The sequence below is a fragment of the Nerophis ophidion genome, linkage group LG26 (genome assembly GCF_033978795.1).
Source record: "Nerophis ophidion isolate RoL-2023_Sa linkage group LG26, RoL_Noph_v1.0, whole genome shotgun sequence".
Lineage (NCBI taxonomy): Eukaryota > Metazoa > Chordata > Actinopteri > Syngnathiformes > Syngnathidae > Nerophis > Nerophis ophidion.
Genome location: NC_084636.1, coordinates 1,360,769 through 1,381,198, shown reverse-complemented (window position 1 = coordinate 1,381,198; position 20,430 = coordinate 1,360,769). Strand labels below are relative to the sequence as shown.

Below are 20,430 nucleotides of genomic sequence, written 5' to 3'. Positions count from 1 at the left end.
TTCATTATAACACTTATATAAGACTTTTAAAGTCATTTTGATAGTAGGCTAATATAGCTAATATAGACACTTACATCATGTGTTGCCTTCATTATAACACTTATATAAGACTTTTAAAGTCATTTTGATAGTAGGCTAATATAGACACTTGCAACATGTGTTGTCTTCATCATAACACTTATATAAGACTTTTCACTTTTTGCGTCTCCAGGCAGATAATTTTGGTGTGTTTTTGGTCCTAAGTGGCTCTTTGTAGACTCCGGGTTGGCGCCCCCTGCTGCCGTGTCCCAGAGTGGCGTGGAATAAAGAGGCATGCAGGCAGCCAGATGTCGGCCGTGCACGCACACGGCAACACGACAAGAGGTCCCAGGGCCGCTCACAGGGCCGAGGCATCACAATAGAAGTCACGTGACCACGGCCCAGCGCCTCTATTTGCAGACTTGCTAGCAGCAGCAGTCTGCTCAAATGGATTTCTGCTAATCCGCCGCTATTCTCATGAGGCATTTATTCATCCATCCATACATTTACTAAGCCCTCAGACACGCCACCTCACCAGAGGAACTACAGAAAACACCACAGGGGGTACGACCATGTAGCCCTCCATTTATCTGGAGGAGGGGGGCCCAAACTTTTTTCCCCAAAAACCACGGGCTGACAAATCTTTCCATTTTTTTTCATAGAAGATGCAATTTCCAAATACATTTTTTGTAAACGCTGAACATCTAAAGCCTAACTGAAATGCTAACAGCTAGCGCACCAGCCAGATTACAGTCAAGTAACAAAGAATATGAGCTTAAAAAGCTAACATTACTATGCTAACGTGCGAAAAATAGCATGCTTACAGGATTCATTAGGAAAATACCAAAATATATGACACAAAAGTGTATGCCTGCTAGATTTCTTAAAAAAAATACCATGCTAATCTCAGCATGTTAAAATGCTAACTGTAACATGCATTAAGTACAAAAATATTACTGAGTTCTATACATGCAGTAATAGCTAAAAAAAATGTGTATATTAACCTTAACAGGCTGACAGGTATCATTCATCAGGTAACATTTTGACGCTGATGTGTACACATGCAAAAAAAGCTAGCATGCTAATAATGTTCGAATGCTAAAATGCTAACTGTAACGTGCATCAAGTACCAAAATATATTACTCTCAGCTGTGTACTTGAAAGATAGTTTAAAATGCTAACATTAGCATGAATCAAGTACAAAACTATGACCTAGAAAATTAGCTACAAAAATAGCTAGTATATTAACCTTAACATGCTGACAGGTATCATTCATCAGGTAACAACAGATTTGACGCTGATGTGCATACATGCAAAATTAGCAACAAAAAAAAGCTATCATGCAAATATTTGCATGCTAAAATGCTAACTGTAATGTGCATCAAGTACCAAAATATATCACTCTGTGGTGTGTACTTGAAAAATAGTTTAAAATGTTAGCATGCTAACATTAGCATGCATCAAGTACAAAAATATGACCTACAAAATTATCTAAAAAAAAAATAGCTAGTATATTAAGGTATCCTTGGTCAAGTAACAACAGTTTTGACGCTGATGTGTGTACATGCAAAATTAGCGAGAAAAGCTAGCATGCTAATATTCACATGTTAAAATGTTAACTGTAACCTGCATCGAGTACCAAAATATATTACTCTGTGGTGTGTACTTGGAGAAATTGTTTAAAATGCTAGCATGCTAACATTAGCATCCAAGTACAAAAATATGACCTACAAAATTAGCTACAAAAATAGCTAGTGTATAAACCTTAACATGCTGAGCGGTATCCTTGGTCAGGTAACATTTTGACGCTGATGTGTGTACATGCAAAATTAGCAAGAAAAGCTAGCATGCTAACATTAGCATCCAAGTACAAAAATATGACCTACAAAATTAGCTAAAAATAGCTAGTATATAGCTCGGTTGGTAGAGCTGCCGTGCCAGCAACTTGAGGGTTGCAGGTTCGATTCCTGCTTCTGCCATCCTAGTCACTGCCGTTGTGTCCTTGGGCAAGACACTTTACCCACCTGCTCCCAGTGCCACCCACACTGGTTTAAATGTAAAAATTAGATATTGGGTTTCACTATGTAAAGCGCTTTGAGTCACTAGAGAAAAAGCGCTATATAAATACAATTCACTTCACTTCACACTTCACATGCTAAAATGTTAACTGTAACCTGCATCGAGTACCAAAATATATTACTCTGTGGTGTGTACTTGGAAAAATTGGTTAAAATGCTAGCATGCTAACATTAGCATCCAAGTACAAAAATATGCCCTAGAAAATTAGCTACAAAAATAGCTAGTATATTAACCCTAACATGCTGACAGGTATCCTTGGTCAGGTAACAACAGTTTTGACGCTGATGTGTGTACATGCAAAATTAGCGAGAAAAGCTAGCATGCTAATATTCACATGTTAAAATGTTAACTGTAACCTGCATCGAGTACCAAAATATATTACTCTGTGGTGTACTTGGAGAAATTGTTTAAAATGCTAGCATGCTAACATTAGCATCCAAGTACAAAAATATGACCTACAAAATTAGCTACAAAAATAGCTAGTGTATAAACCTTAACATGCTGAGCGGTATCCTTGGTCAGGTAACATTTTGACGCTGATGTGTATACATGCAAAATTAGCAAGAAAAGCTAGTATGCTAACATTAGCATCCAAGTACAAAAATATGCCCTAGAAAATTAGCTACAAAAATAGCTAGTATATTAACCCTAACATGCTGACAGGTATCATTGGTCAGGTAACATTTTGACGCTGATGTGTGTACATGCAAAATTAGCGAGAAAAGCTAGCATGCTAACATTAGCATCCAAGTACAAAATATGCCCTAGAAAATTAGCTACAAAAATAGCTAGTATATTAACCCTAACATGCTGACAGGTATCCTTGGTCAGGTAACATTTTGACGCTGATGTGTGTACATGCAAAATTAGCGAGAAAAGCTTGCATGCTAATATTCACATGCTAAAATGTTAACTGTAACCTGCATCGAGTACCAAAATATATTACTCTGTGGTGTGTACTTGGAAAAATTGTTTAAAATGCTAGCATGCTAACATTAGCATCCAAGTACAAAAATATGACCTACAAAATTAGCTAAAAATAAAAGCTAGTATATTAACCTTAACATGCTGAGCGGTATCCTTGGTCAGGTAACATTTTGACGCTGATGTGTATACATGCAAAATTAGCAAGAAAAGCTAGCATGCTAACATTAGCATCCAAGTACAAAAATATGCCCTCGAAAATTAGCTACAAAAATAGCTAGTATATTAACCCTAAGATGCTGACAGGTATCCTTGGTCAGGTAACATTTTGACGCTGATGTGTGTACATGCAAAATTAGCGAGAAAAGCTAGCATGCTAATGTTAGCATGCTAACAATTGTGCTGCGAGCACTTTGGTCTCCAGCGTCTCTCTGACCCGTCACCTTTGACCCTGACCTCCCAAACCGTTAGCATCAGCACTGAGATGGCTTGACACCGCTTGATGGCGGCTGGGGGCGGGGCTTCTGTTTGCTAGCGGCGAGGAGCGCTGGTCAAGTTGTCCATGAGATGTAATCCGGCCTCCGAGCACTTTAATACAGCGGGCGTGTAACAGGATTGGACATGTCAAGCCAGCTGTTGATGGGCGGAGCAGGAGGGGCGGAGGTGGGGGTGAAGGCGGGAAAGTGCCAGCTTAGCGCAGTACGCCGCAGCCCGGAGGACAAGCGGGATGCTGAGGCGGGAAGCGCTGTAGAACGCCGCTGACTCATCGCTGCTTCTCCTTCTCGTTCTGATTCTTCTCTCCTTCTTCTCGGGCCCGGCAGCACACCTCCACCTTTATGGCCTGCTGAGAGGGCGAGGGGGCGGGCCGGGCAGGTGAGCGACCATGGCGGTGGCGTTGGACGCCGTGTGGCTGAGGGTGAAGAACGTCTGCAAACAAAATGGCCTCCTCATCATGTCGGTGCTGGCCGTGGTCATCGGCTGCCTCTTGGGCTTCTTCCTCAGGACGCGGCGCCTCACCGAGCAGGTCGGTCAGCAAGCTCCTCCCACTCTCTACCTGCACCTCAGCCATCTTTGTCATCCGCTTGCCGCTGTTATGTATTCATATTTACACAATATTTCACGTGCAGTGGTGGTCAAAAACACGTGTAGAGAACCTGTCTTCACTTTGCAACTCTTATTATTCGGTGATGTGGGGCGGTATAGCTCGGGTGGTAGAGTGGCCGTGCCAGCAACTTGAGGGTTGCAGGTTCGATTCCCGCTCCTGCCATCCTAGTCACTGCCGTTGTGTCCTTGGGCAAGACACTTTACCCACCTGCTCCCAGTGCCACCCACACTGGTTTAAATGTAACTTAGATATTGGGTTTCACTATGTAAAGCGCTTTGAGTCACTAGAGAAAAGCGCTATATAAATATAATTCACAATTCACAATGATTGCAGCACATACTCGTCGCTCACAAAAAACATTCATGAAGTTTGCTTCTTTTATGAATTTATTATGAAGATGTGAGCAATCAAAAGTATACGTGCAGCAGGGGTCGGCAACCCAAAATGTTGAAAGAGACATATTGGACCAAAAATACAAAAACAAATCTGTCTGGAGCCGCAAAACAAAATTCCATACAGATAGTGTGTCATGAGATATAAATTGAATTAAAAGGACTTAAAGTAAACTAAATGAGCTCAAATATAGCTACAAATAATAAATAAATAAATAAATGGGTTGTACTTGTATAGCGCTTTTCTACCTTCAAGGTACTCAAAGCGCTTTGACACTACTTCCACATTCACACACTGATGGAGGGAGCTGCCATGCAAGGCGCTAACCAGCACCCATCAGGAGCAAGGGTGAAGTGTCTTGCTTAGGACACAATGGACATGACGAGGTTGGTACTAGGTGGGAATTGAACCAGGGACCTTCGGGTTGCGCACGGCCACTCTCCCACTGCACCACGCCGTCCCATTTAAGTGTGTATCAAACTGGTAGCCCTTCACATTATTCAGTACCCAAGAAGTAGCTCTTGGTTTCAAAAAGGTCGGTGACCCCTGCTTTAAGGGCTTTAATAGGCAGAGTAACGCGACTCGCCTAGGCTCTGTTGTAAGATGCCTTTTGATCGCATTTATTTTATATTTAGAATGCATACACAAAACCATTGTCAGGTCTCTCATGATGATTGTGAACGATAGGCATTTAAAAAAAAATGTTTAAGTGCAGTTCCCCTTTAATAATGATATTGAAGACATTCTACAACAGTGTTTTTCAACCTTTTTCGAGCTAAGGCACATTTTTTTCATTGAAAAAATGTGGAGGCACACCACCAGCAGAAATTATATAAATTTTTTTTTTAAAAAAACGAAACTCAGTTGACAGTAAAAGTCGTCGTGACAATTGTTGGATATGACTTTAAAGTAGGGCTGGGCAATATATTGATATACGATATATATCGCGGGTTTGTCTCTGTGCCATATAGAAAATTAATATATCGTAATATTCGAGTGGACCAGGAGTGCCCACACTTTTTCTGCAGGCGAGCTACTTTTCAATTGACCAACTCGAGGGGATCTACCTCATTTATATATATCATTTATATTTACTTATTTATGAAAGAGACATTTTTGTAAACAAGTTAAATGTGTTTAATGATAATACAAGCATGTGTAACACATATAGATGTCTTTCTTTCACAAAGACAAGAATATAAGTTGGTGTATTACCTGATTCTGATGACTTGCATTAATTGGAATCAGACAGTGGTGATGATAATGTCCACATTTTCAAATGCAGGAGAAAAAAAGTTGTCCTTTCTGTACAATACCACATGAAAGTGGTTGGCTTTTGGCATCTAATTCATCCAGCTTCCATACACTTTACAAGAAAAACATTGGCGGCAAATTCCGTAGCTTGCTTGATTGACATTCACGGCACCCGAGGGTCCCATGAAATGACGCCGGCTGCCGCCAGCTCACTACTATGAAAAAATGACAGAGAGGAAGGCGAGAAACACCCCCCACTTCAACAGACCCCCACGCCGCCCCCTCCGCCAAAACTCCAAATGAGACATAATGATGCAATATGTACATACAGCTAGCCTAAATAGCATGTTAGCATCGATTAGCTTGCAGTGAGCAAATATGTCTGACTAGCACTCCACACAAGTCAATAACATCAACAAAACTCACCTTTGTGCATTCATGCACAGTGTTAAAAGTTTGGTGGACAAAATGAGACAGAAAAAGAAGTGGCATAAAACACGTCCTAGAAAGTCGGAGAAAGTTGTACATGTAAGGTGAGTTCAAGGACCGCCAAATTTTGTAGGACAAAATGGCGTTTGCGGGCTTCACGGTGGCAGAGGGGTTAGTGCGTCTGCCTCACAATACGAAGGTCCTGCAGTTCTGGGTTCAAATCCAGGCTTGGGATCTTTCTGTGTGGAGTTTGCATGTTCTCCCCGTGAATGCGTGGGTTCCCTCCGGGTACTCCGGCTTCCTCCCACCTCCAAAGACATGCACCTGGGGATAGGCCCCTCCCACCTCCAAAGACATGCACCTGGGGATAGGCCCCTCCCACCTCCAAAGACATGCACCTGGGGATAGGCCCCTCCCACCTCCAAAGACATGCACCTGGGGATAGGCCCCTCCCACCTCCAAAGACATGCACCTGGGGATAGGCCCCTCCCACCTCCAAAGACATGCACCTGGGGATAGGCCCCTCCCACCTCCAAAGACATGCACCTGGGGATAGGCCCCTCCCACCTCCAAAGACATGTGCCTGGGGATAGGCCCCTCCCACCTCCAAAGACATGCACCTGGGGATAGGCCCCTCCCACCTCCAAAGACATGCACCTGGGGATAGGCCCCTCCCACCTCCAAAGACATGCACCTGGGGATAGGCCCCTCCCACCTCCAAAGATATGTGCCTGGGGATAGGCCCCTCCCACCTCCAAAGACATGCACCTGGGGATAGGCCCCTCCCACCTCCAAAGACATGCACCTGGGGATAGGCCCCTCCCACCTCCAAAGATATGCGCCTGGGGATAGGCCCCTCCCACCTCCAAAGACATGCACCTGGGGATAGGCCCCTCCCACCTCCAAAGACATGCACCTGGGGATAGGCCCCTCCCACCTCCAAAGACATGCACCTGGGGATAGGCCCCTCCCACCTCCAAAGATATGTGCCTGGGGATAGGCCCCTCCCACCTCCAAAGACATGCACCTGGGGATAGGCCCCTCCCACCTCCAAAGACATGCACCTGGGGATAGGCCCCTCCCACCTCCAAAGACATGCACCTGGGGATAGGTTGATTGGCAACACTAAATGGTTCCTAGTGTGTGAATGTTGTCTATCTGTGTTGGCCCTGCGATGAGGTGGCGACTTGTCCAGGGTGTATCCCGCCTTCCGCCCGATTGTAGCTGAGATAAGCGCCAGCGTCCCCCGCAACCCCAAAAAGGGAATAAGCAGTAGAAAATGGATGGATGGAAAACGGCGCTCGCCAAATACTGGAATCAGTGAAGCATGTTTAATACAAACAGTGTGCTTTATAACAATTAGGGAGGTTTGTGTCATGTTTGTCCTCCTACAGAAACTACATTAAAACAAAAAATATGTTTTTTCCCTTCATCTTTTTCCATTTTTCATACATTTTTGAAAAAGCTCCAGAGAGCCACTAGGGCGGCGCTAAAGAGCTGCAGGTTGCCGACCCCGACATACAGCAATGTTAATATTTGCTTACATGTCCCTTGGCAAGTTTACCTGCAATAAGGTGCTTTTGCTAGCCATCCACAAGCTTCTGTGCACATTTTTCACCACAAAATTGCTGCAGTTCAGCTAAATGTGCTGGACTTGTTTCTTCAGCGTTGTCCACATGTTTATAAGTCAGGACTTTGGGAAGGCCATTCTAAAACCTTCATTCTAGCTTGATTTAGCCATTCCTTTACCACCTTTGAGGTGTGTTTGGGGTCATTGTCCTGTTGGAACACCCAACTGTGCCCAAGACCCAACCTCCCCCCTGATGATTTAGGTAGGTTGTCTTGAAGAATTTGGAGCTAATCCTCCTTTTTCATTGTCCCATTTAAAGCAGCAGTTCCATTGGCAGTAAAACAGGCCCAGAGCATAATACTACCACCACCATGCTTAACGGTAGGTATGGTGTTCCTGCGATTAAAGGCCTCACCTTTTCTCCTCCAAACATGTTGCTGGCTATTGTGGCCAAACAGCTCACTTTTTGTTTCATCTGACCACAGAACTTTCCTCCAGAAGGTCTTGTCTTTGTCAGTGTGATGTCAGATGTCAGGTTCAAACACTGATGACATCTATTAATCAGACAAGAAGCAAGCAGAGACAGAGTTCAATTTAGATCATGAGGAGAACCCATGGAGCTGAACACTTTGTCACAGTCTCGCCCTACGTTCTAAGGTTCATCTCTCGCGTCCCTCTTTATCTTCGGAGTTCCATAGTCAACATCAGTGAGGGCGCCTCTAAAAGGAGTGATCACATATATTATGCAAAGCAGGTCTGGGACGCATAGTACGTGACGGAATGGGCTGGGGGACTTGTGATTTTGCCTTGTCTCTGCTTCGTCTGCGTGTTGTCATCTTACCTTTGTTGAGGTCCCTGAAGTCCTTGGCTGCCAGCGGGCCAAAACAAAGATGACATCTGTGGCAGAGGACACCCCTCAGACATGAAGTTTTGTCCTTGCTTGGATTAGAAAAAAGTCTAACTTGAGCACATTAGCCAATAACTAAAGCAACAGGCTGTGTGTTGTAGTCCAGGCTGTGTGTTGTAGTCCAGGCTGTGTGTTGTAGTCCAGTCTGTGTGTTGTAGTCTAGGCTGTGTTGTAGTCCAGTTTGTGTGTTGTAGTCCAGTCTGTGTGTTGTAGTCCAGTTTGTGTGTTGTAGTCCAGTCTGTGTGTTGTAGTCCAGTCTGTGTGTTGTAGTCTAGGCTGTGTTGTAGTCCAGTTTGTGTGTTGTAGTCCAGTCTGTGTGTTGTAGTCCAGTCTGTGTGTTGTAGTCTAGGCTGTGTTGTAGTCCAGTTTGTGTGTTGTAGTCCAGGCTGTGTGTTGTAGTCCAGTCTGTGTGTTGTAGTCCAGGCTGTGTGTTGTAGTCCAGGCAGTGTGTTGTAGTCCAGGCTGTGTTGTAGTCCAGTCTGTGTGTTGTAGTCCAGGCTGTGTTGTAGTCCAGTCTGTGTGTTGTAGTCCAGGCTGTGTTGTAGTCCAGTCTGTGTGTTGTAGTCTAGGCTGTGTGTTGTAATCTAGGCTGTGTGTTGTGGTCTAGGCTGTGTGTTGTAGTCCAGGCTGTGTTGTAGTCCAGTCTGTGTGTTGTAGTCCAGGCTGTGTGTTGTAGTCCAGTCTGTGTGTTGTAATCCTGGCAGTGTGTTGTAGTCCAGTCTGTGTGTTGTAGTCCAGGCTGTGTGTTGTAGTCTAGGCTGTGTGTTGTAGTCCAGTCTGTGTGTTGTAGTCCAGTCTATGTGTTGTAGTCCAGGCTGTGTGTTGTAGTCCAGGCAGTGTGTAGTAGTCCAGGCTGTGTTGTAGTCCAGTCTGTGTGTTGTAGTCCAGGCTGTGTTGTAGTCCAGTCTGTGTGTTGTGGTCTAGGCTGTGTTGTAGTCCAGGCTGTGTGTTGTAGTCCAGGCTGTGTTGTAGTCAAGTCTGTGTGTTGTAGTTTAGGCTGTGTGTTGTAGTCTAGGCTGTGTGTTGTAGTCTAGGCTGTGTTGTAGTCCAGGCTGTGTGTTGTAGTCCAGGCTGTGTGTTGTAATCCTGGCTGCGTGTTGTAGTCCAGGCTGTGTGTTGTAGTCTAGGCTGTGTGTTGTAGTCCAGGCTGTGTTGTAGTCCAGGCTGTGTTGTAGTCTAGGCTGTGTGTTGTAGTCTAGGCTGTGTGTTGTAGTCTAGGCTGTGTTGTAGTCCAGGCTGTGTTGTAGTCTAGGCTGTGTGTTGTAGTCTAGGCTGTGTGTTGTAGTCTAGGCTGTGTTGTAGTCCAGGCTGTGTTGTAGTCTAGGCTGTGTGTTGTAGTCCAGTCTGTGTGTTGTAGTCCAGTCTGTGTGTTGTAGTCCAGGCTGTGTGTTGTAGTCCAGGCTGTGTGTTGTAGTCCAGTCTGTGTGTTGTAGTCCAGGCTGTGTGTTGTAGTCCAGGCTGTGTGTTGTAGTCCAGGCTGAGACGTGTGACACAAGCTGATTTAAAGATAAAGAAGACCAAAAACAAGCAGCTGTCTGGAGGGTCGGTGAACAAAACACTGCTGTCACAATGTCCCCAAAATAACCTTCAACAATGGAGGATTATCATCCCATCTAATAATTGTCTGCAGATGAAGTGTGGACAAGAGGAGGACTTTGACAGCAAACACAAAGTAGCTCCCTCAGACACCATCATAGCATCATTGCTGCACTCACACAGCAGGGGGTCCAGGGTCCAGGGTCCAGAGCCTATGACTTGGGGGCCGCATTAAGACAAAACTCATTGGTTTTCAGCCCTCCACCAAATTGTATTACACAAACCATATTTGTCAGACTATAAGGCGCACCTAACATCCTCATTTTCTCAAAACTGGACTGTGCGCCTTGTAACCTGCTGCACCTAATGTACAGAATCATTCTGGCTGTGCTTACCGACCTCGAAGCTATTTTATTTGGTACATGGTGTAATAAGTGTGACCAGTTAATGGCAGTCACATATAAGAGATACGTGTAGACTGCAATATGATGGCAGTCACACATAAGAGATACATGTAGACTGCAATATGATGGCAGTCTCACATAAGAGATACGTGTAGACTGCAATATGATGGCAGTCACACATAAGAGATACATGTAGACTGCAATATGATGGCAGTCACACATAAGAGATACATGTAGACTGCAATATGATGGCAGTCTCACATAAGAGATACATGTAGACTGTAATATGATGGCAGTCACACATAAGAGATACGTGTAGACTACAATATGATGGCAGTCACACATAAGAGATACGTGTAGACTGCAATGATGGCAGTCTCACATAAGAGATACGTGTAGACTGCAATGATGGCAGTCTCACATAAGAGATACGTGTAGACTCCAATATGACGGCAGTCACACATAAGAGATACGTGTAGACTGCAATATAACAGCAGTGTCACATAAGAGATACATGTAGACTGCAATATGATGGCAGTCACACATAAGAGATACATGTAGACTGCAATATGATGGCAGTCTCACATAAGAGATACATGTAGACTGTAATATGATGGCAGTCACACATAAGAGATACGTGTAGACTACAATATGATGGCAGTCACACATAAGAGATACGTGTAGACTGCAATGATGGCAGTCTCACATAAGAGATACGTGTAGACTCCAATATGACGGCAGTCTCACAAAAGAGATACATGTAGACTGCAATATGATGGCAGTCACACATAAGAGATACATGTAGACTGCAATATGATGGCAGTCTCACATAAGAGATACATGTAGACTGTAATATGATGGCAGTCACACATAAGAGATACGTGTAGACTACAATATGATGGCAGTCACACATAAGAGATACGTGTAGACTGCAATGATGGCAGTCTCACATAAGAGATACGTGTAGACTCCAATATGACGGCAGTCTCACAAAAGAGATACATGTAGACTGCAATATGATGGCAGTCACACATAAGAGATACATGTAGACTGCAATATGATGGCAGTCTCACATAAGAGATACATGTAGACTGTAATATGATGGCAGTCACACATAAGAGATACGTGTAGACTACAATATGATGGCAGTCACACATAAGAGATACGTGTAGACTGCAATGATGGCAGTCTCACATAAGAGATACGTGTAGACTGCAATATGACGGCAGTCTCACATAAGAGATACGTGTAGACTGCAATGATGGCAGTCTCACATAAGAGATACGTGTAGACTCCAATATGACGGCAGTCACACATAAGAGATACGTGTAGACTGCAATATAACAGCAGTGTCACATAAGAGATACATGTAGACTGCAATATGATGGCAGTCACACATAAGAGATACATGTAGACTGTAATATGATGGCAGTCACACATAAGAGATACGTGTAGACTACAATATGATGGCAGTCACACATAAGAGATACGTGTAGACTGCAATGATGGCAGTCTCACATAAGAGATACGTGTAGACTGCAATATGATGGCAGTCACACATAAGAGATACATGTAGACTGCAATATGATGGCAGTCACACATAAGAGATACATGTAGACTGCAATATGATGGCAGTCTCACATAAGAGATACATGTAGACTGTAATATGATGGCAGTCACACATAAGAGATACGTGTAGACTACAATATGATGGCAGTCACACATAAGAGATACGTGTAGACTGCAATGATGGCAGTCTCACATAAGAGATACGTGTAGACTGCAATGATGGCAGTCTCACATAAGAGATACGTGTAGACTCCAATATGACGGCAGTCACACATAAGAGATACGTGTAGACTGCAATATAACAGCAGTGTCACATAAGAGATACATGTAGACTGCAATATGATGGCAGTCACACATAAGAGATACATGTAGACTGCAATATGATGGCAGTCTCACATAAGAGATACATGTAGACTGTAATATGATGGCAGTCACACATAAGAGATACGTGTAGACTACAATATGATGGCAGTCACACATAAGAGATACGTGTAGACTGCAATGATGGCAGTCTCACATAAGAGATACGTGTAGACTCCAATATGACGGCAGTCTCACAAAAGAGATACATGTAGACTGCAATATGATGGCAGTCACACATAAGAGATACATGTAGACTGCAATATGATGGCAGTCTCACATAAGAGATACATGTAGACTGTAATATGATGGCAGTCACACATAAGAGATACGTGTAGACTACAATATGATGGCAGTCACACATAAGAGATACGTGTAGACTGCAATGATGGCAGTCTCACATAAGAGATACGTGTAGACTCCAATATGACGGCAGTCTCACAAAAGAGATACATGTAGACTGCAATATGATGGCAGTCACACATAAGAGATACATGTAGACTGCAATATGATGGCAGTCTCACATAAGAGATACATGTAGACTGTAATATGATGGCAGTCACACATAAGAGATACGTGTAGACTACAATATGATGGCAGTCACACATAAGAGATACGTGTAGACTGCAATGATGGCAGTCTCACATAAGAGATACGTGTAGACTGCAATATGACGGCAGTCTCACATAAGAGATACGTGTAGACTGCAATGATGGCAGTCTCACATAAGAGATACGTGTAGACTCCAATATGACGGCAGTCACACATAAGAGATACGTGTAGACTGCAATATAACAGCAGTGTCACATAAGAGATACATGTAGACTGCAATATGATGGCAGTCACACATAAGAGATACATGTAGACTGTAATATGATGGCAGTCACACATAAGAGATACGTGTAGACTACAATATGATGGCAGTCACACATAAGAGATACGTGTAGACTGCAATGATGGCAGTCTCACATAAGAGATACGTGTAGACTCCAATATGACGGCAGTCACATATAAGAGATACGTGTAGACTGCAATATAACAGCAGTGTCACATAAGAGATACATGTAGACTGCAATATGATGGCAGTCACACATAAGAGATACATGTAGACTGCAATATGATGGCAGTCACACATAAGAGATACATGTAGACTGCAATATGATGGCAGTCACACATAAGAGATACGTGTAGACTGCAATATGATGGCAGTCTCACAAAAGAGATACATGTAGACTGCAATATGATGGCAGTCTCACAAAAGAGATACATGTAGACTGCAATATGATGGCAGTCACACATAAGAGATACGTGTAGACTGCAATATGACGGCAGTCTCACATAAGAGATACGTGTAGACTCCAATATGACGGCAGTCACACATAAGAGATACATGTAGACTGCAATATGATGGCAGTCTCACAAAAGAGATACATGTAGACTGCAATATGATGGCAGTCACACATAAGAGATACGTGTAGACTGCAATATAACAGCAGTGTCACATAAGAGATACATGTAGACTGCAATATGATGGCAGTCACACATAAGAGATACATGTAGACTGCAATATGATGGCAGTCACACATAAGAGATACATGTAGACTGCAATATGATGGCAGTCACACATAAGAGATACGTGTAGACTGCAATATAACAGCAGTGTCACATAAGAGATACATGTAGACTGCAATATGATGGCAGTCACACATAAGAGATACATGTAGACTGCAATATGATGGCAGTCACACATAAGAGATACGTGTAGACTGCAATATAACAGCAGTGTCACATAAGAGATACATGTAGACTGCAATATGATGGCAGTCACACATAAGAGATACATGTAGACTGCAATATGATGGCAGTCACACATAAGAGATACATGTAGACTGCAATATGATGGCAGTCACACATAAGAGATACGTGTAGACTGCAATATAACAGCAGTCTCACAAAAGAGATACATGTAGACTGCAATATGATGGCAGTCTCACAAAAGAGATACATGTAGACTGCAATATGATGGCAGTCACACATAAGAGATACGTGTAGACTGCAATATAACAGCAGTGTCACATAAGAGATACATGTAGACTGCAATATGATGGCAGTCACACATAAGAGATACATGTAGACTGCAATATGATGGCAGTCACACATAAGAGATACATGTAGACTGCAATATGATGGCAGTCACACATAAGAGATATGTGTAGACTGCAATATGATGGCAGTCTCACAAAAGAGATACATGTAGACTGCAATATGATGGCAGTCTCACAAAAGAGATACATGTAGACTGCAATATGATGGCAGTCTCACAAAAGAGATACATGTAGACTGCAATATGATGGCAGTCACACATAAGAGGTACATGTAGACCATACTTGCCAACCCTCCCGATTTTTCCAGGAGACTCCCGAATTTCAGTGCCCCTCCCAAAAATCTCTTGGGACAACCCTTCTCCTGAATTTCTTCCGATTTCCACCCGGACATCGATATTGGAGGCGTGCCTCACTTTGCACTGCCTTTAACATCCTCTATAACCTGTCGTCACGTCCGCCTTTCCTACTTACAAACAGCGTGTCAGCCAAGTCACACAATGTATGCAGCTTTTTCAGTCACACATCAGTGAATGCAACGCATACTTGGTCAACAGCTATACAGGTCACAGTGAGGGTGGGCGTATAAGCAACTTTAACACTGTTACAAATATGCACCACACTGTGAAGCCACACCAAACAAGAATGACAAACACATTTCGGGAGAACATCCGCACCGTAACACAACATACCGTATTTACTTGAATTGCCGCCGGGGCGCTAATTAATTTAAAACCTCTTCTCACTCCTGCGCTTACCAAAGGAATGCGGTAAAAGTAAGCATGTGCTAATTATTTTAAAACCTCTTCTCACTCCGGTACTTACCAAAGGCATGCAGTAAAAATTTGACTGTGATGTAAGCTTGGACCTTAAATCCTACCGAATAGCTCTTAATCTTCTTCCCTTTATGCGATTTCAAATTACCGGTATTAAAATCAACCTGCTCCATTTTGAAAATGATGACAGGGGAAGTGTAACTCATGATGTCACGAGTTTGACCAGGCGGTAATACTAAGCATGCGCTAATTATTTTGCGAAGCGGGTTTGACCCGGCAGTAATTCAAAGCAGGCGCATACTATATGCCCTGCGGCAATTCAAGGAAATACGGTATACACGACACAACAAATACTCAGAACAACTTGCAGCACTAACTTTTCCGGGACACTACAATATACCACTAAACCCCGCCCCACCTACCTCAGCCTCAAAAAGACCTGAATAGACCCGCTCATCGGCAGTGTGCCTTATAATCCAGTGTGCCCTAAGGTCCGTAAAATATGGTATATATATCAGTATATATATATATATATATATCTCCATCCATCCATCTTCTTCCGCTTAACCGAGGTCGAGTCGCGGGGGCAGCAGCCTAAGCAAGGAAGCCCAGACTTCCCTCTCCCCAGCCACTTGGTCCAGCTCCTCCCAGGGGATCCCGAGGCGTTCCCAGGCCAGCCGGGAGACATAGTCTTCCCAACGTGTCCTGGGTCTTCCTTGTGTCCTCCTACCGGTTGGACGTGCCCTAAACACCTCCCTAGGGAGGCGTTCGGGTGGCATCCTGACCAGATGCCCGAACCACCTCATCTGGCTCCTCTCCATGTGGAGGAGCAGCGGCTTTACTTTGAGTTCCTCCCGGATGGCAGAGCTTCTCACCCTATCTCTAAGGGAGAGACCCGCCACACGGCGGAGGAAACTCATTTGGGCCGCTTGTACCCGTGATCTTATCCTTTCGGTCATGACCCAAAGCTCATGACCATAGGTGAGGATGGGAACGTAGATCGACCGGTAAATTGAGAGCTTTGCCTCCCGGCTCAGCTCCTTCTTCACCACAACGGATCGATAAAGCGTCCGCATTACTGAAGACGCCGCACCGATCCGCCTGTCGATCTCACGATCCACTCTTCCCCCACTCGTGAACAAGACTCCTAGGTACTTGAATTCCTCCACTTGGGGCAGGGTCTCCTCCCCAACCCAGAGATGGCACTCCACCCTTTTCCGGGCGAGAACCATGGACTCGGACTTGGAGGTGCTGATTCTCATTCCGGTCGCTTCACACTCTGCTGCCAACTGATCCAGTGAGAGCTGAAGGTCCTGGCCAGATGAAGCCATCAAAACCACATCATCTGCAAAAAGCAGAGACCTAATCCTGCAGCCACCGAACCAGATCTCCAGAACGCCCTGACTGCGCCTAGAAATTCTGTCCATAAAAGTTATGAACAGAATGGGTGACAAAGGAGTCCAACCCTCACTGGAAATGTGTCCGACTTACTGCCGGCAATGCGGACCAAGCTCTGACACTGATCGTACAGGGAGCGGACCGCCACAATAAGACAGTCCGATACCCCATACTCTCTGAGCACTCCCCACAGGACTTCCCGAGGGACACGGTCGAATGCCTTCTCCAAGTCCACAAAGCACATGTAGACTGGTTGGGCAAACTCCCATGCACCCTCAAGAACCCTGCCAAGACTATAGAACTGGTCCACAGTTCCACGACCAGGACCAAAACCACACTGTTCCTCCTGAATCCGAGGTTCGACTATCCGGCGTAGCCTCCTCTCCAGTACACCTGAATAAACCTTACCGGGAATTGATTGATTGATTGAAAGGTGTATTAGTAGATTGCACAGTACAGTACATATTCCGTACAATTGACCACTAAATGGTAACACCCCAATAAGTTTTTCAACTTGTTTAAGTCGGGGTCCACCTTCATCAATTCATGGGAAGGCTGAGGAGTGTGATCCCACCATAGTTGGAACACACACTCCAGTCCCTCTTCTTAAAGAGAGGGACCACCACCCCGGTCTGCCAATCCAGAGGTACCGCCCCCGATGTCCACGCGATGCTGCAGAGTCTTGTCCACCAAGACAGCCCCACAGCATCCAGAGTCTTAAGGAACTCCGGGCGGACCTCATCAATCAATCAATCAATGTTTATTTATATAGCCCCAAATCACAAATGTCTCAAAGGACTGCACAAATCATTACGACTACAACATCCTCGGAAGAACCCACAAAAGGGCAAGGAAAACTCACACCCAGTGGGCAGGGAGAATTCACATCCAGTGGGACGCCAGTGACAATGCTGACTATGAGAAACCTTGGAGAGGACCTCAGATGTGGGCAACCCCCCCCCCCCTCTAGGGGACCGAAAGCAATGGATGTCGAGCGGGTCTAACATGATACTGTGAAAGTTCAATCCATAGTGGCTCCAACACAGCCGCGAGAGTTCAGTTCAAGCGGATCCAAGACAGCAGCGAGAGTCCCGTCCACAGGAAACCATCTCAAGCGGATCAGCAGCGTAGAGATGTCCCCAACCGATACAGGCGAGCGGTCCATCCTGGGTCCCGACGAGCGGTCCATCCTGGGTCTCGACTCTGGACAGCCAGTACTTCATCCATGGTCATCGGAGGGGGGGACATAGGAGAAAGAAGCGGCAGATCAACTGGTCTAAAAAGGAGGTCTATTTAAAGGCTAGAGTATACAGATGAGTTTTAAGGTGAGACTTAAAACCCCTGGGGCCTTGCCACCGAGGAGCTTTTTGACTACCTCGGCAACCTCAGCCCCAGAAATAGGAGAGTCCACCACAGATTCCCCAGGCACTGCTTCCTCATAGGAAGACGTGTTGGTGGGATTGAGGAGGTCTTCCAAGTATTCCTTCCACCTATCCACAACATCCGCAGAACACCATCCGCACCATACACGGTGTTGATAGTGCACTGCTTCAACTTACAAGAAAGACTTTACTATCATTGGTTTTGGAAAAGATTTAATGTGCAACAATTTGTGTGAAAAAAAAAATGAAATCCTTTTTTAAGTTATAAACATATTTGACTGACCCGAACCATTTGGTACTAAAAAATGTGATTAAATCTATGATAATACATTCAGATTGATCAGCAACATTCACTCAGGAGCACAATATTCAAAACACCTTAAACTGCTAAACAACAATGAACAAAATGAAGTCAGGATTATTGGCTACAATGGACATGTTTTGTATCGCACAGCTTTTGGAAGCATGATACTGATAAAGCATGTTCCAACATCAGCAGGTTACTTTCTGCCTCATCGACCTACTTTCTCTTTCGTCTTTTTGTCAACCCAGTCACATGGTCCCGCCTTCTGGTCATCAGGTCGGACATTTTTTTATTGTTTACACCCGCCTCTGATTGGCTGCAAAGGAGGAGGAGGCGGAGCAGGAGCAGGATGCCTCGCTAATCAACTAAAAGTGCTTAAAAGTGGACACTCATCCGTCCGGAGAAAAAGTGTGAGCTGCACACGGGAAATGTTTGTGAACGTTGATCCTGCTCTCACACAGCAAACTAAGCTGCGGCTGCTTAATGCCTGCCAGAAAAGCTCTTTAGCCGCCCTTAGGCCCCGCCTCCCTCGCCACCAGGCCCCTCCGCCCCCCACTGTCCTCCATCACCTGGTGTTCCGTCTTCCTTCACCAGGCTCAACTACATCAGCTGCCATTTAGTGACCATTAACAGTATCTCTGATAAACCCTGGTCAAACTCCAGACGGTTAGGACCGTGTTAAATTGAAAATATCGTAACACTGGGATTAATAACTACACTCGGATTATGGAGAAGTGTCAGGTTCAAACACTGAGGACATCTACTAAACAGACAAGAAGCAAGGAATCATGTAGAGACAGAGTTAAATTTTACTCATGAGGAGAGACGTATTGGGCTGTACACTTAGTTACACTTCTAACCTACGCTCTAAGGCCCACACCCACGTGCTCCTCTATTGGGACGGCGTGGCGCAGTGGCAGAGTGGCCGTGCGCAACCCGAGGGTCCCTGGTTCAAATCCCACCTAGTACCAACCTCGTCACGTCTGTTGTGTTCTGAGCAAGACACTTCACCCTTGCTCCTGATGGGTGCTGGTTGGCGCCTTGCATGGCAGCTCCCTCCATCAGTGTGTGAATAATGGGTAAATGTGGAAGTAGTGTCAAAGCGCTTTGAGTACCTTGAAGGTAGAAAAGCGCTATACAAGTACAACCCATTTATTTATTTGGGAGGTCCCTGGTTACATCACTGAGGCTGCGTCTGAAGGAAGGGGGGTAATCTCAGCAGCCCCAGTTAGACACAATATTTGACTATTCAGAAATGGAAATGTGCTGACACTCGTGATATCGCCCTGTCTCTGCTTTGTCTTCGTCACGGTACTCGATGTTTTCCCTTGGCAGTCAGCAGGCCGAGTCTGGACACAAACACTGATGCGAGACTACTCGCAATCCAAGATTGTCCCTTTCAGCAGATAGAAAAGTACAACTTCAGCACAATTGATAATAACTATAGCAACGGTCTTTAAGTATAAGAGTTGTGTGATGGCTTACACCTAATTATTCTTACAAGAAGAAAGTTAGCGCGCTAATGGCTAGTTTGATTGATTGAGACTTTTATTAGTAGATTGCACAGTACAGTACATATTCTGTACAATTGGTAACACCCCAATACGTTTTTCAACTTGTTTAAGTCGGGGTCCATGTTAATCAATTCATATTTCATATGAGCTAGCTTGCTAGCTCATATATAAGAGCCATTAGTGTCTTTCCCCATAAGTATGTTGATCACATTGCTAAAGTAGACGGTTTATTTTTACATTTCTATATATATATTTCAGTAGATGTTGACACATTATTCTATTGAAAATTAGTAATGTTAAATGCTGTGGAATCTTGGTCATTTTTTTGAAACCAGGAACAAATGCATAAATGTAATTTGAAAATTAGTAACATAAAAAATAATAATCATTAAGTGATCACCTAAAA

General features: G+C 44.4%; 1 protein-coding gene and 1 long non-coding RNA gene across 2 annotated transcripts in view; one reads left to right on the top strand and one right to left on the bottom strand.

Moving 5' to 3' along the window:
• The window catches only part of LOC133543680 (excitatory amino acid transporter 5-like), a 76,402-nt gene that overhangs the window by 18,363 nt on the left and 37,609 nt on the right, over positions 1-20,430 (top strand). Inside the window, exon 5 of the mRNA XM_061888371.1 lies at positions 3,843-4,045. Coding sequence (XP_061744355.1) covers positions 3,905-4,045 — 141 coding nt within the window. The 5' untranslated portion in view covers positions 3,843-3,904. The remainder of the gene's footprint in view (positions 1-3,842; positions 4,046-20,430) is intronic.
• Positions 7,136-9,223, bottom strand: LOC133543648 (uncharacterized). The gene is made up of 3 exons (XR_009804440.1): positions 8,614-9,223; positions 8,422-8,491; positions 7,136-8,326 (listed from the first exon to the last, which is right to left on the bottom strand). It is a non-coding gene; the product is annotated as an uncharacterized LOC133543648 (long non-coding RNA).